At 41.4% G+C, this 14,140-nt stretch overlaps 1 protein-coding gene across 1 annotated transcript; it reads left to right on the forward strand.

Moving 5' to 3' along the window:
• The first annotated feature begins 235 nt into the window (after positions 1-235).
• Positions 236-8,938, forward strand: LOC100438894 (interferon-induced very large GTPase 1-like). Its single transcript, XM_054524758.1, is given in 4 exon segments — positions 236-3,332; positions 3,334-3,579; positions 3,581-8,000; positions 8,003-8,938. Coding segments are annotated over 4 exon segments (7,293 nt in total). The 5' UTR covers positions 236-1,373; the 3' UTR covers positions 8,671-8,938.
• Positions 8,939-14,140: the final 5,202 nt, after the last annotated feature.

A 14,140-nucleotide genomic window follows, 5' to 3' on the forward strand; every position in this document is an offset into this window, starting at 1 on the left:
CAGACAAAAATGACTGCAAGATGCTGTTTTACTCTGTTTTGTGTTGCTATAGCAGAGCACTTGAGACATGGTAACTAATAATAAACAAATTTATGGCTCAAAGCTCTGGAGGCTGGGAAGTCCAAGGTCAAGGTGTCAGCATCTTGCAAGGACCTTCTTGCTTTGTCATCACATGGCAGAAGCACAAGAGGCAAAAGCGGACAAAATTCAACCTTTTGTAACAGCATTAACCCCACCCATGATGGCATAGCCCTCATGGCCTAATCACCTGTCAATACTAATCACCTCTCATGCCTCTTAATACTATTATGATGGCAATTAAATTTCAACATAAGCTTTGGAAAGGACAAACCTTCAAACCATAGAAGATAGAATGACTATTATAGCAATCCAATAGACATGATGAAGGCAACATCTAAGGGAGAACAGATAGGGTGTCAAAAAGAAGTGAAATTAAATAGAGGTTTAAGAGGACAAATGGAAAAGATATTATGTACTAAATTCATGTTAAGAAGAAGAAGGATGAACAAGACGTCCATTGGCCTGGAAGTAAGGTGGTGCCATTCAGTAGGACAAGAATTACAGGAGGAAGGGAAACTGAATAAAGTATGAAATTGAAACATGTAAAATCTCATCTCATCTGCTGGTCAAGGGTATATACTGAAGGTAGTGAGGGGAAAAACATAACATTAATAAAACATTAAATACAGGGGAGCATTTGGGTCTACAGACACAGATGAAGGTGGCATCAACAGAGAGACAGCTATTAATGTAACAGAAAGATGATATTAACTAGGGAAAATTAAGAGTAAGAAGGGAGTGACAAGCATAAACCAGGTTAGTAGCACATTTAAAAGGGCAGGAAAGCAAATAAATATCATGAAATGCCCTAGGAAGAAGTGACACAGAGACAGGAAGGAAACCAGGCAACACAGATTTCACAGAAACTAGTAAAGAAAAGATAATCTGTTGGTTCCATCACCCTTTAAAAAAAAAAAAAAATCAAGCTACCAAACTCAAGCATATTTTCAAACTCCATCTCTCATCTTAATGTTTTGCATGCAATTGATTCTATGTAAAAGGAATTGTCAAAATAAGTCTAGTAAGTTGCAACCCACCCTGCAAACCACAAAGGCAATCCACATTGAAAATATCCACAATGATGGCTTGCACACAAAAAAGGGAGTTAAAAAATTTTTGTTAAAAGAATTAAATGAGGAATGAGAAAATTTTTGTTAAAACAATTAAATGAGGAATGAGAAAGCCTTGTAGACTTGCATACTACTATACTTACACTTTTGGCCATGTGGCTGACACTTCCTAAGGTCAGAACAGAACAGTCAGCTAACTGAGTGTCTGTTTTTTATGCAGCCATGGCCACAGGAGAGCACACCCCTGATAACCCTCTGCTCAGAGACAAAAGGAGGCAAGACCTCCAAGAGATGCTGAGAGAAGTGGGCCTGGATGTTGAGTACTGGTTACCCAAGCTGCAGGAACACCTGGGTGTGACCTGTGCCCAGGCCTTACAACACCTAGACAAAAACAACCTCAAGAAGCTGAAATCCCAGACACAACATCCATGGGAGAAAAGAGCCCTGGCGAAGCTGCTTAACCGGTCACACTCAAAAAGTCTTTCAGCGTTACAGGAGTCTCAGGTGGAAAGGGCAAAGAGAAAGCAGAAGCAGGCAGAACAGGCACTGCAGGAGCTGAGGGACTTGCTGACAGAAGGGAAGAAGAGACAGGAAGAGGCAGTGAGGACAAGAGAAGCAGAGCTGAGGCAAGCGATGGACATCCCTGAAGAGTACTGGCCATCCCCTTAAGAGCCTCTAAGGGAAGTCATGGAAAACCTGCAGAGACAACTCAACCTCATGGAGTGGACACTGTGCCACAGGCAAAACCTTCCAGATAGAGATGTGGTGAGATGGGCATCTGGAAGCCTGGCCCTCCAGGGAATTTACAAAGCCAGCCACCAAAGGGGCCTGACAGAGAAGAGAGAGGAGTTGCTCAGTGTCCCCAAAGAGTTCTTACTTTCAGGTCCTCAGCAAGGAACACAAATGAAAACAAAGGAATTCACATCTCCTCAGGCTGAATTCATGTTTACCCAGATGGTAGAGAAGCTGGGCTTTAGTTTAACTACTTCGGCCAAGGACAGAAATTGGGGGTTTAGTCTAGAAGCTGGTTTGGATCACAGCAAACATCCAGAATCCAAGGAAACCCAACAATCAAGTTCTGAGCATTCTTATTTCTGCTCAACCAAGTTCAGCTACATCCCCCTGGCCTCCTGCCACTTTCCCACTGATCAGCTCCAGTTATCCAAGCCTGCTGTCCAGGAATTGAAATGCATTGAAGACCTTCTGAGTCAGACAACAAACCCAGACAGATTCTCCTTGCTGAGGCACAGGATCGTAAACTTCTTCCACAGGTTTGGCTCTCATGTTAACCAAGGCCCTCTGCACCTGGGAGGAATCTACTGGTGGAAAGCCATTTCAGAGGGTTATTGCACGGAGCAGTTGGCAGAAGTGAGGCAGCAGTCTGCAGAGGCCCTGGACATTTTCATAAGGGACAGCTACAGTGGCTTTGGAGTGAAAGTTGCTGCAGGTGTGAATGTTTCAGACTCTCATTCGAAGACAGCCACTCAGACCAAAACTTCCCAAAACTTCCAAACCAAGGTCCAATTATCTGTGGCCCAAACAGGTGGCCCACCAGAAGCAGATGGCCTTGTCCAGTGGAAAGCTGGCCTCATTGCCAGCAATCAAACCTGGTGTGTCATTGACCGCAGGCTTCAGTTGGTGCCAGTTTGGGACATTATCCTCTCTAGCCACAGAAGAAATTTTAAGGATCCTCTTCAGGTGGCTAACTTCCTGAAAGACAGCTACACTACTCTGACTAGCATCACTGCCCAGATCCAGGATGGGGAAGAGTTACTGAGTGCTGGGAAGGAGGCCAGGGTTTTTCTAGAGGATGTAAAATCTTGGGAGGTATCTGATCCTGAGGAGCAACTTAAAAAACTGATAAATTTCATGAAAATGTTGAGTCAAAAACTAAAAAGTTATGACACTTGGATTAATATATGTCTCACAGATTGGAGTCTGCAGAATTTTCTAGTAAACACTGTCAACTTTTGCAAAAAGTCTTCCATTTATAAAACTAAATGTATTAAATCTCATTTGCGCAGCCTTCTGGATCCTCACATTTGCAGAGTGACAAACTTTCCTCAGGCTCACTTCATCATGCAGTGGATCTTCCAGCCAGATTCAGAGCAAGAGCAGGTGAATATTTACCAATTTTCTCAATTAATTGAGATCTTAAAAGAAACCCAGAATGACCTCATTTACTGGGGACTCAGTAAAGGTCAAATCTGAGTCCCCAGAAACAGTGGAGGAAGCTCAAAGAAAGTCCACTTATAAGGTCAGCTTGGCTCTCAGCTGCTTCTTGAATTATCTCCAAAAAACAGAGCAGACAGACACACAACTCTTGCTACTTTCCATTGCAGCTGCTGCAGGATATCATGTGATAAACAATACTTTTCAGAGTCTCTTGGGGTGTGATGAGTTAAGCTTCCTACTGGATGAAATGCAAAACCGCCCAAAATAAATACCAGGAGCTTAAGAATATTTGGAGCTATAGGGCTCAGGCATTCCTGGTTCTCACAGGTCTGACAGCCACAGTTGGAGACACAGCTATTTCTTCAGAAGAGAAAACACAACACATGTCATTAATGAGACATCACATGGGACAATCATTGTCCAAAGAAGTTGCACATGTCCTCACCAAACTTGGAGCAGATCACAATTGGGAAAACCTAGAGAAAGACTTGAGATTGCTCATTAATGGGGATTATGAAGAAGTCACCATCTCTTCTTTGCAAATGGAAGAGGTGAGCAAGCAAAGTCTCTTCTATGGAAAGAAACAGCCCCATGAACCACATGACAATGAAAATAACAAATGGGAGATGATAAAAAATGGAGCCTTCCTAGACTTACTCCAGCGTCTAGGTCTAGAACATTACTACCCCAAAAAATTGAGCAAAGTTGATTTCCATCTGATCTATAAGACTTCTGTGTACAACACCCAGCCTAGCTCTGAACAGGAGCTTCCCTTCTATTTCCTGCAGAAACTACTGATGATGGATTATGAGCTGAGATACCTAGTCTTCAAAGATGACAGAAACACAGAACACCAAGTACATCCAAATGCTTCAGATCAGGAAGATGAGGCTTTTGATCCATATGAAAACTTTTTTGAAGACAGTGATAGTCCCACTAAATCTTCATCCACTAAGCCTAGCCCCCACATTCACCCAATGGATATTCAGATGACAATTTTTCACTGTGCAGATAATTTTGCCAGACAATATATTTCGGCTAAACTTTCCACTTGTCAGTTTGCCCTCCCCCTTTTGGTGCCTAATCCCTGTACTTCTCAGATTGAATTCTCTCTCTGGTCTCTCCGTCAAATTACAAGAAGTTGGCAGGAAGCAAGGAAATCACCAAAAGGGAAGAACCATTATAAGAATCAGCAGATGTGTTGTGTCTCTACCTCAATTGTGTCCTTCGTAAGAGTTGGAAATGGCCTCTCTGCTTCTAAATCTCAGATTATGAACTGTCTTCTCAGTAAATGGAAACATGATGTGTTTTTTCACCGACACTGCAGAGGAAGCAGGAAAGATTGCCTCTTGATGGCGGGTGTTGTAGAAATCTATTGGTTCTGTCCAGGAGGGGAAGATAAGGACAGATTTGACAACTGTGTGACCTTCACCAATCTTCATGGACATGCAAAAGAACATAAGCAGCAGCTCAGCTTCCTGAAGGTGGTGTCTACTGTCATTGTGGTCCTCACGTCAGCCTCCGATGACAATGAAGGAAACCGAAAAATTGTCTGTAACTTGTGGCAGTCATTGAAGCCATTGATCTGCTTGCTCGATGACAAAGAAGCAACCATGACCAATATTTCTGGCCAAAGAATGAGAATGGGTATCAAGAATAGAAATGAGGCAGAATTAACAGAGGAACTCACAACTACAATCAGACATTTGCTAGAACTCTCAGATACTGCTCTCAGCTTGGAGGACTGTTCCCAGATTGCTCACCAGCAAGGATTTCTTATTGATGAAGACCAGAGAGACTGCAAGGAAGCCAAAGAAAAGGCACAGGCTCTAATGGCCTTCCTGGGGAAAATGAAATTATCTCAGAATAAGGAAAAATTACTACCCCTTCAGGGACAACTGTGGCACCATTAGTGTAAGAAGGATAAAGAACTCTATCATCTTAGAGAAAAGGGAAATCAGAGCATTGAACAACACAAGAGTGAGATTGAGACAGATAAACAAATAATACGGCATGAACAGTTGGCCAGAGCCCTTCCTCTCAATGATTTAATGCAATCTGTCCTTCAGTTTCTCCAAGAGCATCCAGAAATTCACACCAAACTGTACTTCTTGCAGTGGCTGAGTGTATTTTTGGACAGCCTGACTGCAGGACACTTGGAATAACTGCATGAGAAGCAAAAATATTGGTGGTCACTGGTTCAAACAGTAAAGCAAAAGGCACCTAATAGTAACTCCCTGATATGCCTGCAAAGTGAGATAGAAGCCATTTCCACAGAGATTAGTGACTGTACTTTGGGAATTGAGCAACTTCTCAGAGAAGTTGGTCAGATTTATGAAGCTCTGGAAGAAGCTTCCTCCATAAAAAAGATTTTTTTCTCGCTTCCCCAAATTGCTGCAGACCTGATGATATCTGGTGTTCCCATTGAGCTGATGGATGGGGATGCAGCATATGTGCCTCTAACACAGGTGGCAGCTATTTTTGACAAGGTCTCTGAGAAACTTGGAGACAAACGGCTATTTGTTCTTTCTATCCTTGGCTTGCAGAGCTCAGGGAAATCTACCCTGCTGAATGCCCTTTTTGGGCTTTGGTTCACTGTTAGTGCAGGCAAATGTACCCAAGAGGCCTACATGCAGCTCCTCAAGGTGGAGGAGACATTCACGGAGGAACTTGGCTTTGATTTTGTGTTTGCTGTGGACACAGAAGGACTTCGGGCACCAGAACACAGCAACAAATCCCAAGATAGGGACAATGAGTTGGCAACCTTTGTCATTGGACTTGCAAACTTGACTCTGATCAATATTTTTGGGGAGAATCCATCAGAGATGCAAGATATCCTACAAATAGTTGTCCAAGCCTTTCTGAGAATGAAACAAGTAAAAATCTTTCCAAGTTGCCTCTTTGTCCATCAGAATGTGGGGGAAGCTACAGCTACGGACCAAACTATGGATGGACGAAGACGGCTAGAGAAGAAACTAGATGAAATGGCAGCAATATCTGCTGAACAAGAACAGTGCTTAGACGTGACCTGCTTCAATGATGTCATTAGGTTTGATGTCAATACTCACGTCTGCTACTTTGCTCACCTCTGGGATGGCAACCCCCCAATGGCCCCTCCCAATCCTCGCTACAGCCACAATGTACAGCAACTGAAAAGTAGAATTCTTATGACTGCCACACAGGAATCCAGGGGAAACATCATGAAGATATCAGATGTAAAATCCCGAGTTCAAGATTTGTGGAGAGGCTTGATAAATGAGAACTTTATTTTCAGTTTCAGGAACACCCAAGAAGTCATGGCCATGAACAAACTGGAAACCATGTATAACCACTGGACCTGGGAGCTGAGGAGTCACGTGCTGGGCTTGCAGAACCAGCTGATCAACCAGATTCAGAATGGAAAAATCCAGACACTTGAAGTGAGCACATTTGAGGTTCTAGTTACAGAAAAATCTGAAGTTGTCAAGCAAGAACTTGAAAAATATTTTAATGAAGACCCATGTAGCAAAATACTGATTCAATGGAAAGCAAACTTTGAAAATAAGCTAATAGTCCTTAAAGAAAAGCTTATTTCAGATAGCAAAAGACAAGCCAATGAACTCATTAGTTTTAAAAACAAAAGTCAAGAAAGGCTGAATAAGAAAAAGACAGATTATGAAAAAGAATTATTGGAAAAAAGCCGGAAGTTGGCTTTAACTGTAAAGGGCAAAGAATTGAGTGAGGAAGAGTTACATGAGAAATTCAATCAACTTTGGAAAAACTGGGTCTGTGATGTATCTGCAACTCTGCCACAAGTCACAGAGCCTGACACTGATTTGAATTCTGAAAACATCCTTTGGGAGTATTTCAAAAACAAGACGAATGTTGTGGGCATACTGACGAGAAATTCTGCAGAGAAGTTTCAAATCAATTATGATAAACATATCAAAGTGAATAAGAAACATAACCGTATCCCAATGACATTAACAGTCTTTGAGAAAGAGTTCATTAATATGACTACTGACTACATTGTTTCAAGATTTAATAAAATTATTAACAACATGTAGAAGCAACAGTGTGGTTACAATCCAAATTATTTCCATGAGATTCTAAAGACAATAGAAGAGGAAGTGAAATCTGCATCTACTCAGAAAAGATACACATTTACAAACACATTTATCATTGACTTATGTGTGTGTTTATTTCAAAGAGCAAGAGAGAATTTTAAGGAAATGCACATGGCATTCAAGAGAGCAAATGATCCTGTAAACTACCTAGAAAGTAAGAAAGATGATTTCTTCATCAGTTTTAAGATCTCCTGTCAAGGAGCAACCTCCATCAAAACATTTGTTGATGTTCTGTGGTATAAGCTCACTCCTGCAATCTCCACTACTATATGGGAGGACATGACCATTAAAATTGCGGTGAACATGCGAGCTACCTGCCCTGCATTCAATGGAAACAGGACTAACCTGGAGAAACACATTCTCATCTCCCTGGCAGAAGAAGAAAACTTTGATAATTACTGGGAATACCTTCATAATTCAGAATCGTTTTTTAGGAGTTACATCAAAAATCATATTAAAAGATATTGTTCAGACAATTGAGGTGAAAAAATGAAGACTTCTTTTGAAAAAAGCTTAATTGATATCCAGAATACCATCCTCTCTGACATCCATGAATCCACATCAGTAGTTAAGATAAAAGCAGCACTGCTTCTGGGTGGTTGGATTTATTCTGTGATTGCCTGGGGTGCAACTTGATCTTTCCACGAAGGGACTTGATAAGCATTGAACACCAGGAGATAAAACATACTGAATTTCTTAAAGAAGCCATAAGTGCAGCTTTGGATCTCACAATGAAGAAAATAGAACAGCATTATTCAAGTAAGCCTATAGAAGCAATGGTTTCTAAAATTGAGAAAATGCTCTCTGAACATCTCTGTGGCTGCTGGAAACAGTGTCCCAGCTGTGGAGCAATTTGTACAAACACAATTCCTACACATGAAGGAGACCATAGTGTTCCCTTCCACCGTCCTCAGGCTGTCAATCGGGAGGAATGGTATGAAACAGATGATTTTGTCATTGATTGCTGTACTAGTTTGGTTGCAAGTGATTGTTTGTTGGTTTTGAGGGATGGCAGGAATTTCCCATTTAAGAACTATCGACAAGCAGGAGGGGATTATGCCATGTGGAGCATCACCCCGGATACCTCCATCCAGCTATACTGGAAATGGTTTGTCTCTCATTTCAGATCAAATCTAGAAGAAAAATATCAGAAAAAATTTGCAGGTAAAGGTAAAATCCCTAATGCATGGGCCAAAATCACAAAGCAAGACGTGCTTGAAGACTTGAAAAAACAATAATACTCAGTGACCATAAAAGAGCCCCAGTGTCTGAAGGAAAGAGGCAGTGTACCTGAACAATCCAAAAACAACTACTCATTATAATTAGAACCTTCATCATTTCCATGTTTAAAATGATATGTGTAAAAATCAATTAACACATTAAGAGATGAAAATTTCCAGTAAAAGGACTTCATTTCTCTCTGCTTCAATACCTCTAGTTTAAAAACAACTTACTAAAATTTGTTAATATATGATGAAATCAAATAACATTCATTTTAGAAACCTATTCTGTATTTTAAACTATTGTTCTAGATATTGCTTTTTTATTTTAAAATATTTAAGTATCAGAGAAAGTCATTTTAACAGAGAAAAATCAAAATCATTTCAGGCTGTAACAAATTTCTATGGAATAACTGTATCAGTATTTCAACCAATATACATGTCTTGACTGAAAGCTATAAACTGGCTCACTGCAACGTCCACCTCCCGGGTTCAAGTGATTCTCCTGCCTCAGCCTCCTGAGTAGCTGGAACTACAGGCACACACCATCACTCCTAATTTTTTTTGTATTATTAGTAGAGACAGGGTTTCACTATGTTGGCCAGGCTGGTCCTGACCTCAAGTGATCCACCCATCTCGGCCTCCCAAAGTGCTGGGATTACAGGCATGAGCCACTGCGCCCAGCCAGATTTTTCAATGTTTAAGTGGATTTTTTTCACCCTCTAAAGTTTTAAGGAAAAGTTATTAATCTTTAAATGTAAATACATTCATGAGTCCCAAGCATAGCAATATTTAGGCATATTCTGTTCTAGGAAAGAATAAATCAGAGACTTGACCAAGATAGGGACGTCATCAATTCAGGAAACATTATCAAGCAAATATGGGAAGTAGAAATCAAATAACTGTTTTTCTCATTAACTTTCACCCTGGTCTTCCCTGGTATATTGGCAATTCCCTGTGCATGCTAAGGAAAAAAAAAAACAGTCACAAAGCTTTGTTATTCAAAGCTTGGTGTTATGTACAAGTCTGAGAATTGGCTTTTGGAAAAAAATTTATGATGACCAGATAAAATGAACCATTTTAATGAAATCTGTGGACAAGATTCAATTAGATTGGTTATTTTAAAATGATTCATTGATTATTTTAAACAGATTACTTAAAGAAAAATATCAAAAAGTATACAGTTTTAAGGCCAGGCATGGTGGCTCATGCCTGTAATCCCAGCACTTTGGGAGACAGGGCAGGCAGATCACCTGATGTCAGGAGTTTGGAACCAGCCTGACCAACATGGCGAAACTCCATCTCTACTAAAAATACAAAACTTAGCCAAGCATGGTGGCAGGCACCTGTAATCCCAGCTACTTGGGAGCCTGAAGCAGGAGAATGGCTTGAACATGGGAGGCAGAGTTTGCAGTGAGCTGAGAACAAGCCAATGCACTCCAGCCTGGGTGACAGAGCAAGACTCCATGTTAAAAAAAAAAAAAAAAAAAAGTATACAGTTTTTACAAATCTCCTAATACACTTAATTGGGTTCTAATATTTCAATAAGGAATTTATTTTTATACATAAAAGTGTAATGAATGCTTTCCTCCAAATTGGGCATATATGTGACTCTTCACACCATTTGAGCCATAAATTCATAATTAGAATAAAAATGAAGAACACTCTGAATCCAACCAGGGCCTGAGAAGGGAAGGAAATCACCCTTCTGCAAACCTACACTTTATGCTAGGTTCTCAAAGCTGATGATCTAAAGGAATCTTGGTGCAAAGAAGACAATTTCTTCATGTTGGACATAAACGCACCCGTTGGCTTCCATTTACAGGTGTACTCTATCTTCCACAAACAATGAAAATAGACAGCCCAGGGAGCAGTAACCAAGTGACTTGGATCTTCAGAGCATGGAGATAGGAATGCTGACTCTATCTCCTTTGTCCTCTCAAAGGCCTTCAGGCATATTCTCAATGTCAGGTCAAATGACTCATCTCTCCAGAAAAAGTTTGAGGACAGAAAAATTACAAAGGAAGCATGTTCTTGGAGAGTATAGTTTTTCTTTTGTTCTCTGGAAAATAATGTTAGTGAGAGTTGGAAGGATCTCCTAAAACAATAAAATGGAAATATGATAGAAGCAGAACCCCTGCCCCACATGGTGCCTGTCTCTCACATCACTGTATCCTTAAAAACTGTGTAGGGTCCAGCCCCACAGGGTTGGTGGGTTTCTCCCCGTGTGCAGAGACAAGAGAGCGTAGAAATAAAGACACAAGACAAAGAGGTAAAAGAAAAGACAGCTGGGCTTGGGGGACCACTACCACCAAGACACGGAGACCGGTAGTGGCCCTGAATGTCTGGCTGCGCAGTTATTTATTGGATACAAAGCAAAAGGGGCAGGGTAAAGAGTGTGAGTCATCTCCAATGATAGGTAAGGTCACGTGGGTCACGTGTCCACTGGACAGGGGGCCCTTCCCTGCCTGGCAGCCAAGGCAGAGAGACAGAGGGAGAGAGAGAGACAGCTGACACCATTATTTCTGCATATCAGAGACTTTTAGTACTTTCACTAATTTTGCTACTGTTGTCTAAAAGGCAGAGCCAGGTGTACAGGATGGAACATGAAAGCGGACTAGGATCATCACAGGGAGATGGTTAGGCCTCCGGATAACTGCGGGCGGGCCTGACTAATGTCAGGCCCTCCACAAGAGGTGGAGGAGTAGAGTCTTCTCTAAACTCCCCCGGGGAAAGGGAGACTCCCTTTCCTGGTCTGCTAAGTAGTGGGTGTTTTTCCTTGACACTGACGCTACTGCTAGACCACAGTCCGCTTGGCAACAGGAGTCTTCCCAGACACTGGCATTACCACTAGACCAAGCAGCCCTCTGGTGGCCCTGTCTGGGCATAGCAGAAGGCTCGCACTCTTCTGGTCACTTCTCACTATGTCCCCTCAGCTCCTACCTCTGTATGGCCTGGTTTTTCCTAGGTTATGATTGTAGAGCGAGGATTATTATAATATTGGAATAAAGAATAATTACTACAAACTAATGATTAATGATATTCATATATAATCATATCTAAGATCTATATCTAGTATAACTATTCTTATTTTATATATTACAATATATATATCATAATATAATATAGTATAATATATTTTATATATTATACTGGAACAGCTCGTGCCCTTGGTCTCTTGCCTCGGCACCTGGGTGGCTTGCCGCCCACAAACTGCTCACTGTTCAATTACCACTTTCAGAATGCTTTTTATGTTTGTTTGATGAATTCATAAAAGTCTCTAATGTGAAACAAGCCAAGCACAGAAAGACAAATAATGCATGTTCGGCCAGGTGCAGTGGCTCACGCCTGTAATCCTGACACTTTGGGAGGCCGAGGCGGGCGGATCGCCTGAGGTCAGGAGTTTGAGACCACCCTGGCCATCATGGTGAAACCTCGTCTCTACTAAAAATACAAAAAACAATTAGACAGGCGTGGTGGCAGGCGCCTGTAATTCTAGCCACTTGGGAGGCTGAGGCAAGAGAATTGTTTGAACCAGGGAGGCAGAGGTTGCAGTGAACCGAGATCGTGCCATTGTAATCCAGCCTGGGCGACAGAGCAAGACTTGATCTCAAAAGAAAAAAAAAAGATAAATAACACATGTTCTCACTCATAGGTCAGTACTAAAAGAGTTGCTCTCATAGAAGTAAACAGAATAGTGGTTACTAGAGGCTGGGAAGGGAAAGGCTGTAAAAGGGGTAGGGAGAGGTTGGTTAAAGAATACAAAATTACAGCTAGATAGGAGGAATAAGTTCTAGGGTTCTATAGTTCTGGAGGGTGACTATAGTTAGCAATAATTCATTGTATATTTTCAAAAAGTGAGAAGAAAAGATTTTAATGATCTTAACATAAAGAAATGATAAACGTTTAAGGTGATAGATACGCTAATTACCCTGATCTAATCATTACACATTATATACGTGTATCAAAATCTCACCCTGCACATACAGCATGGAATACCATGCAGCCATAAAATGAACAAGATTATGCCTTTTGCAGGAATCTAGATGGAGCTGGAGACCATTGTCCTTAGCAAACTAATGCAGGAACAGAAAAATAAATACTGCACGTTCTCACTTATAAGTGGGAGCTAAATGATGAGAACTCATGGACGCAAAGAGGGGAACAACAGACACTGGGACCTACCTGAGAGTGGAGGGTGGGAGGAGAGAGAGGACCAGAAAGATGAAGAAGCAGGTATAAGCCAAATGTTAAGAGTTAGAGAATCACAGCCTGCAGTTGTCATCACCCAGGCTTAGTACCTGGGTGATGAAATAATCTGTACAACAAACCCTCATGACACGAGTTTACCTGTATAACAAATCTGTGCATGTAACCCTGAGGCTAAATAAAAGTTTTTAAAAATCTCACTCTGTACTGCATAAACATGTATGAATATTATGTGTGAATTAAACATTTTTAACATCCTTTAACAAGGTATCATACTTAACCTTGACATTCAAACCAAAATTAGTGTGTATAAAATTTCAAAAGTCTTTGATAAATTCCTCAGGATTTTAAGCTGCATGGTTATTAAATGAGATTCAGAGGCGGTTCTCAAGAAATCACACAAAAGATGGGAAAAAGGTAAATTGGGATAAAGCAAAGATGACTGTGTAGAGATGGGGATTTCTGTGATAGAAGTGGAGAGAGTAGCGCTGCCACCAAGATGGGGTTAGGACTGGAGAGGATTACAGTGTCAGTGGGTTGGGTGGCACTGGGGCAGGAGACCTCAGGAGTCAGGAGGGATGAGATCATCAAGAAGGGGAGACACCTGCGTTCAAAATCCTCACTCTGTAAAAAAATTAGACCAGTCTTTCTAGTTCTAAGTTTGTACGATTATCAGATTTATTTATTTTGAGATGGAGTCTCACTCTGTTGCCCAGGCTGGAGTGCAGTAGTGGTGCAATCTCGGCTCACGGTAACCTCTGCCTCCCGGGTTCAAGTGATTCTCCTGCCTCAGCCTCCTGAGTAGCTGGGATTACAGGTGCATGCCACCACGCCTGGCTAATTTTTGTATTTTTAGTAGAGACGGGGTTTCACCATGTTGGTCAGGCTGGTCTTGAACTCCTGACCTTGTGATCCACCCACCTCGGCCTCTCAAAATGCTGAGATTACAAGTGTGAGCCACCATGCCCGGCCAATTATCAAATTTATTTACTGATCTACTAATCATCATGGTACAAGTAATTCAAAATGAAAATATCATCTATTAACAAATTGTTTTGTGAAACCAAAAAAAAAAGGGGGAGGTCAGGGGGAGACACTGGGTCTAGATGTAGCTCACAGGATTAGAGGTAGCTAGAGTTATGACGTTGGCAGGAACAGGGCTCCCATGGTCAGTGGAATGGGGCAGAGTCATTGCAAGTGGGAAACATAGAGACATGGGTGTTGGGGATCACTTCAGTAGATTTAGGGATGTTCCAGTCAGTTAAAGCAGAGAACCAAG

The sequence above is a fragment of the Pongo abelii genome, chromosome 9 (assembly GCF_028885655.2).
Source record: "Pongo abelii isolate AG06213 chromosome 9, NHGRI_mPonAbe1-v2.0_pri, whole genome shotgun sequence".
In the NCBI taxonomy this organism is placed as follows: Eukaryota; Metazoa; Chordata; class Mammalia; order Primates; family Hominidae; genus Pongo; species Pongo abelii.